This window comes from Gymnoscopelus braueri (assembly GCF_963280865.1).
Source record: "Gymnoscopelus braueri genome assembly, chromosome: 5".
Classification (NCBI taxonomy): domain Eukaryota; kingdom Metazoa; phylum Chordata; class Actinopteri; order Myctophiformes; family Myctophidae; genus Gymnoscopelus; species Gymnoscopelus braueri.
In genome coordinates, this window is record NC_137606.1 from 31,881,249 (window position 1) to 31,890,535 (window position 9,287).

The following is a 9,287-nucleotide window of genomic DNA, read 5'->3' on the forward strand; positions in this document are numbered from 1 at the left end:
GCCTCCTCATACGCATATACGAGTCGCCAGCCACTTCTTTTCACCTGAAAGCGAGGAGTTTCACCGGGCATGTGGAATGCACACAGAGGTATTTTCTTCCCCAGTTCCCCTGCCCACTGAACAGGTGCTCGGCAAACTAGTAGACACCACTTCCACCTCTGCGCCACGGTGGTGAACAAGTGTATTACCTCTGTGCCACCCAGAATCCTCCCATCTTAAGGGCTACTTTACCTAGATCAACACATTCATGCCACAGTGTGTGAGCATGACTTTACAATACCATGCCCCAATCTACAGAGGAAGCATCATCTATTAAATCTTCCACTATTAGTGGTTCACTGGAGGACTTATTGACGTAGGGTAGGACCTTGGTAGGACCTTGGTAGGACCATAGAACATGGGTGACGGCTTGAGCCAGTGGCAGGCTATCTGCATACAAGAAGGGTGGTTGGTAGTGGAGAATCAATAGGGAGCCTGCAGTGGTCTTCCTTACGCACACGGCTGTGTCTTAAGAATCAATAAGCCATTAAAAACAGACAAGAGTCATGGTCCATGGAAATCCCAAACTCATTTCAATACCCTCACCCATAGCCAGTCAATGTGAGGACAGAACCATCTTTCTAGCACAGGGTCAAAGAGGCCATGAATCTTCTCCATTTTAACTCTCTCACTGCCAGACTTATTTCTGGCCGCGTTTGCCCACTGCCAGCGATTTTTCAGATTTTCTTACCTTTTTCAAGTAATCACAGAATATTTATCTCCATTATGATCAAATCTTCAGATCACGATATCTTGGGTTCTGAACATGAAACATTTTAATCAATAAAAAGTTATTATTTTTTTTAATCTTTTTTTAAACTCGTGATAACTCGTTCTTGGCAGTCAGGGCATTCAGAAAAATACTTGTGATAACTCGTTCTTAGCAGCCAGAGAGTTAATGGGCAGCATCATTTCTAGGAGCAGTGCCAGGAGGAATAGAATGGGCAAAACCTATAACAATTCGATAAAAGGGTATACCAAACTTTTCTCAGTTGATTCTTATGTGTTTTTTCCTGTAGAATCCATTTCTGCAATATACATGTTTGTATTGTGCATAATTAATTAGATAGTTAGCCTATTTGACAAATGGGTGGAAATAACAGGGAAAATCCTACAACGATTTGATAAAATAGTCTTGTCCCAGTTTGGTTCACTTGCAAACAGTTTCCACCAAGCCTGAGCAGAAAACCTGAACATGATCTTACATCTGCTTCAGAAATGCCTTCTTCCTCATCAGAGAGTGACAGTGATTTTGTACCCAGTAGTGATCCAGATACAGTACATCAGACAGAGAGAGTGATTACTCAGATGACTTTTAATAAGAACAGATCAACTTGTCAGTTAATCTGTCTGTTATGCGTAACTATTATCTCACAAATGTGTTTGCTGTCGGAATATATAAGACACTCATTGCCTAGTTTGCATATTTGCTCTGCAAATCTAAAAACGTATCTGCCTATTGCCAAATGATCCACACAAATTTATTGTACAACTATATCCGCTCATGTGTCAAATAGGATAATTATCCAATTAAATATGCACAATACAAAAATGTATATTGCAGAAATGGATTCTACAGGAAAAATGCATTAGGATCAACTGAGAAAGGTTTGGTAAACCCTTTTATCAAATTGCTATAGGGTTTGCCCTGTTATTTCCACCCATGTGTCAAATATGCTAATTGTCTAATTAATTATGCACAATACAAAAATGTACATGGCAGAAATGGATTCTACAGGAAAAAACAGATAAGAATCAACTGAGAAAAGTTTGGTAAACCCTTTTATCAAATTGTTATAGGGTTTTCCCTGTTATTTCCGCCCATGTGTCAAATATGCTAATTATCTAATTAATTATGCACAATAATTGGATTCTGCGGGAAAAAACACATAAGAATCAACTGAGAAAAGTTTGGTACACCCTTTTATCGAATTGTTATAGGTTTTGCCCAGTCTAGAAGGGGTCACGGTTCAATTATTCTTCTAGGAAATAAATAAAACTAGAAAAAGTGCTCCTCGGAGCACAGGTCTCCGCCAGGTCAGGTACGTTATTCTGGCCTCCTGGTGGCGCTATAATAGGCCAATGTTAAAAGGGTGCCAACCGTATCATTTATTCTTGCATTGACACTGCATTCATGATTTGAGGCATTTTGTTCCAAAAATGTGTTTTGCTAAATTAGACCTGCTGGTGGCGCTATAACAGGCCAATGTGAGAAGGGTGGCATTTCTTCCTCGGCTTAGTGGGAATGTGCGTGTGAAATTTCACGGAAATCGCAAGCTGTGTGTATACTTTGAGGCATTTTGTTCAAAACGGACCAATCCTGCAAACTTTGGAAGCCAACCTTAGGCAATGAGGATAGAATATGGGAAATTGGGCAGATCCGTGTTGATCACATGACTATAGTGATACTGTGTACTGATTTGCATGACGTTTGGATAAAATTTGTAGGAGTAATATAAAAAATGGGTTTTGCACAAATCGGCCTCCTGGTGGCGCTATAACAGGCCCATGTGAAAGATTTGGGGCAGAAGTTCTGAATTGGCATCCAGGGAGTGTGTGTGCACAGTTTCGGAGCGACCGGGCCAACGGTGCCGGAGATTAGCTGGTGACAGACGGACACACGGACACACACACAGACACACACACGGACACACGGATGGACGGACAGGGGGTAAAACATACTCTCTCGCCATGCCGGAGACAATGAACAGTAGCTGGAATTACTGTGCCCTCAAAGTACAGAAACGGCTAACGCTTGGCAATGTCATTTTTTCAGTGATTAGCTTGAAACTTCAGACACGCTCGTGCAAAGATACCACCTTCACATGCACTTGACACACTTTTTCATTGCTCTTGACAGGCCACAATTGTCAGTAACTTTCTCTCTATGTGCTGTGGTTGGTGCTGAAAACGCACTTGCTTGGAGCTAGATCAAATGAATAATTCCTCATCTGTATGTTATTCCAAGTGAGCTGTGCTATGATAAACAAGTTCAACAATTACCTTTTCCTTTACATGAAACAGGAAATGATAACGAAACCATGATGCCAAATACCGACCAAAATAGGAAGCATTTCCAAAGAGGCTTTTTAGATAGCTTGGAGTGCAAATCACTCTCTGCGACCAAGTACCTTCTGCTATCATTACCAAACAGAGGGCCACACGAGAAGCCATTTATGTTCGAATTTGGAATATTCATCGACAGCCCTCAGTTTCACCGAATCCACCCTATATGTTTATAAGTACCCCATTTCTTTCTTTGTGGTAAGGACTGAAGTAATAGGTTGCACGTACATGCATGCACAGGTACTCACTCAATGTCTTTTCTGACAGATCCTAGTAGGTCTTCCCTTTCTCGGATGGCCAAGAAGTTGCCTTTGGTTTTGTGGAATTCGTGAGTATAGTCCTAGGGAGGGTAAAAATTAGGGATTTTATTTTTAGACATTTACAAAATTCACTCTCCTTGTACCCCTTCAAGCCAACTTCTCTCTTGATTGATGTTAGCGACTGACCAAGATATGGCTACTATGCAGACATGTCTTGGTCATTCGTTCTCATGTTTTGTTTCTCAGGTTTGTTTTTCTTGACCACAAATGTAAAGAATGTCATTTAGATAGGCTGTTATTTAGACAGATGCTATGTTCATTGTTTACCTATAGTATCCTATAGTTTCAATGTTCAGATTGTTATTTAGCATATTGTTTAGGCAGATGCTAGGTTCATGGTTTACTTGGTATCCTCGTTTCTTGAGGCACTACACTGTCAGTATACTACAGTATATGCATTCTATGTATGTGATTATAGTAAGTCACTCTGGATAAGAGCATCTGCTATATGCCTAAATTGTAAATTGTTTAAATTTGACAGGGACCAACTTTAGACTTCAACTTGTAACAGGGAATCCTGGGTGCAGGGAGTGAAAGAAAGGAAAGGGGAGATGAAAGGAAATGCGACACAGACCTGTAAGATGTCTCTGTGTCTCTGGAGTGTATGCATGAGAGCTGCGTTGAGAGATGCCGCGCCAGGGGTGCTGGTATACTCTGCCATCTTGTCGTTTACTGCAGTGAGCTGTGGAAGAGAGGGGGAAATGTTCAAAACAATTTAAAGCCAGGTGGGAGCCCTGCAGATAAGAAACACAGACCCATACGTACAGAAGCTTAGACACAACAACATCTCATGCATGACAAGACAGAACAATGGCATAGCCATATGATTTAAAACACACTCACACACAAACATGATCCTACTTGCAGACACTCCAGACATCTCAAGTAGAGCTGGCCAGTGTGACTTAAAAGCTTTACTATAGGCTATACCGAATGCTTTTATTTCATACGTCTCGATGTTGTCAAGTTCACTTTTAACTGCTGTAATTTCATTGCATTTCAACAACATGCCGTACCTCTATGAAATCAGACTTTTACATGACACAGGTTTATGTGTAGGAACTTTTTCATGGGAACATTTATTGGCATTGGATTTTTCACTTTGTTCATTAGAATGTCTATCATATTGAAGCATGCTATATACAGTATGCCCAGCCTACATTCAAGGATACATTTAGCACACACAGATAACACATAAAGGATAAACACACACACACACACACACACACACACACTAATTTCACTGTCATGTTGAAGTAAGTATGATTAGTTCAATATGGAATATGCTTGGTAACTGCTTTTTTGGGTTGTTTTCAAAATTCTATAAAGCAATAAATAGTCTTACTTTAGCCAACAGCTGTTCAATCTCTACTGACATGGTGTCAAACATCCTGTCCTGGGTTGAGTTGTTGAGCAAGGGGGTAGTGTCTGACCTGGAGGAGAGAGAAAATAATGTAAGAGTGAAGATGAGAAAGTTAAGATGGTGATGGCAGATTTTAACCCATTAAGACCTGAGGCAGATTCTACAAATGCCTTCTAAATCAGTAGTTCTCCCACTTTAGGATAATTCCTTTTAACAGGACGTTCATGAAAGTCCTTGCGGGCTTGTTTCCAATGAGGGCCTGTGAGCAATTAGGGGTTAAGAGTCTTGCTCAGGGACAAATTTCATTTCATCGACACATATGCTGGCGAGGCCAGACTTTTTAAAAATGTTTTAAAACTGTGAGTTATAAAATTCCTGTTTGAGACCATAATTGAAATGTACGGTGAAATAAGAATGTTAATGTCATACCATCTTTTGCAAAGTTGCAACAATGTCAGAAACAACAAATATGCAAACAAACATGAAATGTTCTGGATATTGTGTGCTGTAGCCTCAATTATCGTTATGCTGCAGTCACACTAGCAGCGACAAAGAGACAACTAAGTCATAGACAAGAAAGACAGGTCATTTTCAATGGAAGCCAGCGACATGAAGCTATAAACCGATGGCCAACATATATCGCTGCGTGACAAGCTACAAAAGCTGGCTTAAACTTTTTTGTCCACGCTGTGTGGACTGTGGGACTTTGGGAGATAGAGAATGTCATGTGACAGAAGAAGAATAACTTGACAGAGTTAGACAGAATAATAAAAGTTTGACTGTGTTCCATCCTTACGTCATTGTCTTGAATTATAAGATTAACAGAGAGCCAATACACAACCAAAGCAGTGTGTGCACTGACTGTTTGTGTTAATCGCTGCGCAGCCAACGTTCAAACTGAACAACTCTGTCGCACAACAGTGACAACATTTATGTGTCCTTGGTATCTTATGACCAGCCTCTGGCATAGCTTTTCAACCAGCGCCGAGCTCACTGTCACGACATGGTGTATTTGTTTCACACCCGCGCTACTGAAACACTAGCAGGATTATCATTTCATGTCAACATTCAAGTAGTAGAACTATCACAAAGTGTAACCCAGGTAAAATAAATGATATGCATGATATGATATATAATATATGGTAATATAAATAGCAGTCAACTAAACTTCTGTCTTTTGGTACGGATGGGTTTCACACCTGATGCGTACCATACCCGAGTACACATGAATCGTACTCCAGACCAGTGGTTCTCAACCTTTTCAGGCCGTGACCCCCCAAAAGAATCATATTTGAACTGGGGACCCCCCCACACTGACAAGCAATTGGAGTTGTAGGAGTTGAGGAATTCGCACCGGGGAATAGATCCCTGTTCCGTTCCCAGGTACGGTACGCACTTGTTCACACTAAACGCAACATCTGGCAAGTGGGTCCGGATCCGTGTGAATTCGCTCTCAATCTATTTAGTGAGATAATGCATTTTCAAGTCGGAATACCAATTTCATCAAATCAGGAGAAAGAACTCATACAGGATACACACAGTAGGATAAACAAGTGAATTTGGAAGGGATGAAACAAACAAAATGGACATACAAAACTGGAAAACTATCAAATTGAAGCTGATAAAATGTTGTTTCTCATCTCCTGATTGGATGAAATTGAGTATGAGTTGCTATGGATGTTATTGGTTTCTTTTTTCTACTGAAGTGAATATAACATTCAGGAATACATAGTAATATATTTAGGTCTTTGTGTCTGTGCATGAATCCCAAAACAAACACACACACACAACCAGGTGTCATAGTGCCGGTTCAGCCCTGTCTGAGGGGGTTAAGGCAGTGTCCATGATACAGTACATGTTAAATCAAGACATAATCTATCTATGTGTGTGTGTGTGTGTGTGTGTGTGTGTATGTGTGTGTGTGTGTGTGTGTGTGTGTGTGTGTGTGTGTGTGTGTGTGTGTGTGTGTGTGAGGAAATTGTTTTCCAGGACACACGACTAGATCAAAATGTAATCCAATAATATACGCAGTGTGGTTTAAACCAGGCAGCAGGCCTTACGTTTCTCCTCGACGTCCATCCCTGGAGCTGCTGTAGCTGGTGCAGAGTTTACTGAAAGAGACCAACTTCAGGTCCAACTCGTTCTCCAACTGCCTGGCCTGCTTCCGCAGATCTGGAACAAACGCACACAAGCAACTTTTATCAATGCCATTTTATTTGAGCTTAAACAATGAGAACCTCAAACGGACCTGACTTGAATTGTACTTGGTGAGCTCTTTTTTGATAGATAGAAATATTTGATTTATATATATATATATTTTTTGTTTGTTTGTTTTGTTTTATATATAAATAAGAAATATATATATATACATAATATATATATATATATATATATATATATATATATATATATATATATATATATATATATATACACACACACACACACACACACACACACACACACACACACACACACACACACACACACACACACACACACACACACACACACACACACACACACACACACACACACACACAGAGTATATGGTTAATGGGACTAAGAAGTGTAGTCTTGATTCTGATTGTTCACAACTTTGTTTAAGTGGTCGCAACACTAGGATGTGTTAACTCAGTCACCTAGTTCAGCCTGGTCGATATGTGCAGCATAATCTTAACTCATAGCTCGTGGGACTTACTCTAACACTTTCAGAAGCAAATCAATGGCTTTTTTAAATTCACAGTTTGTTCATCATCAGAGCTGACAAACTGTTCCAGGTGATTACAGTGCTTGTCAATACCACCTGTCAGCTTACCGTAACTAGTTTTAATATAATGTGTTATTAGCTATGTGTGTTGATAATAGATATACAGGTAAACACTTTGCTACTGTAGGAGTGTTCACCAGTGATGGAAAAAGTACTCAAAGTTTTTATATAAGTAAAGTATCAATACTGCAATGTAGAAATACTGTTACAAGTAAAAGTCCGGAATTCAAAATGTACTTGAGTAAAAGTACAAAAGTATTGGTATCAAAATGTATTTTAAGTACCAAAAGTAGAAAGTACCCATTATGCAGAATGTCCCATTTCACAAGTTTTCATATGTATAAAAATCTTTTGAAAATAGAACCTCACAGTGAGCTTGTAGATCTGCTATTTTCAAATGGCCATATCCTGTATATAGGGCTGAAGAGTGGTTATGTATGTTGTAATAATAATCTAAATCTACAAAGTAACTAGTAACTTAAGTTCTCAAATAATTATAGTGGGAGTAAAAGTACAATATTTGCCTCTGAGATGTAGTGGAGTAGAAGTAAAAGTACTGGAAAATGGAAATACTCCAGACAATAAAGTAAAACATACAGAATCGTACTGAAATACAGTACTTGAGTAAATGTACGTATAGCTACTTTTACACCACTGGTGTCCACTGGTCAAACAAACACTGATTGCAAACAACAGCATGATTTAGATCTCGTCAAACGACGGAGTCGAGCTCACAAGGGGCATCTCAAGAGCTTGTAAATCTGCTATTGACACAAGCAGTACTAAACTCAGCTGGCCAGTAGTTATAGTAGCGTTGCCTTGCTCTTCTGAATCGTTGCGTTAGCTTGTTGCTAGCGAATAATAATACGGTGACAACTGTGGTTTGAGTCACTCAAGTTCGTCGCCCTTTATTATCCCTGGCGCTGATGAAAGGTTTTACCTTAAAAAACAGCTCTGCTGTCATTATTACCAGCTTCCACTGTGCTGCCGTTAGTTATGGACTCAGTAAAGACACCTCACCTTCCATTATTACCAGCTTCCACTGTGCTGTGGTTAGTTCTGGGCTTAGTAGAGACATTATTGCCAGCTTCCACTGTGCTGTCGTTAGTTATGGACTTAGTAGAGCCATTATTAGCAGGAACCACTGCGCTGTCGTTAGTCATGGACTAAGTAAAGACACCTCACCTTCCCAGTAGTTGCTGCTCCCTGCTGCCATCTTTGTTGTCCAATGACGTCACCAGCTTCCGGCGTGTCACTCTGTCAGGAGAAAACAAATTGGCGAATGGTGCCACTTCGTGGCGGTGGGAGGTATTGCAATGTTTAGTTATCTAGTTTTTATTTTTATTTTTTACTATTGTTCCCATCTTTTATTCTTTAATGGGTCACGTACAGTGGTGTAAAGTGACTAAGTACAACTACTCAAGTACTATACTTAAGTAAAAATTTGAGGCATTTTTTACTTGAGTATTTCCAATTGTCTATACTTTTACTTCTACTCCACGACATCTCAGAGGCAAATATTGTACTTTTACTCCACTAGAATTATTTGAAAACTTTAGTTACAAGTTACTTTGTAGATTTTTATCATAATGACAAAACATAAATTTCTGCCATTTGAAAATAAGACGATCTATAAGCTCACAATGATTCAGATTGTGGGCTTGTAGATCGGCTATTTTCAAAAGATCTTTCTACATTTGAAAACTTATGAAATGGGACATTCTGCATA

The 9,287-nt window shown here is 39.6% G+C and overlaps 1 protein-coding gene across 3 annotated transcripts in view; it reads right to left on the reverse strand.

Moving 5' to 3' along the window:
• gosr1 (golgi SNAP receptor complex member 1) overlaps positions 1 to 8,774 on the reverse strand; it is a gene marked incomplete at its 5' end in the record, with an annotated part of 45,569 nt that extends 36,795 nt beyond the window's left edge. Inside the window, 5 exons of one of the 3 annotated variants that reach the window (XM_080427967.1) lie at positions 3,354 to 3,445; positions 4,000 to 4,107; positions 4,771 to 4,858; positions 6,849 to 6,960; positions 8,744 to 8,774. In XM_080427967.1, the coding sequence (XP_080284093.1) occupies positions 3,354 to 3,445; positions 4,000 to 4,107; positions 4,771 to 4,858; positions 6,849 to 6,960; positions 8,744 to 8,774 (431 nt within the window). The other 2 variants (XM_080427966.1, XM_080427968.1) reach the window with 2 other exon arrangements.
• Between the last annotated feature and the right edge of the window lie 513 nt (positions 8,775 to 9,287).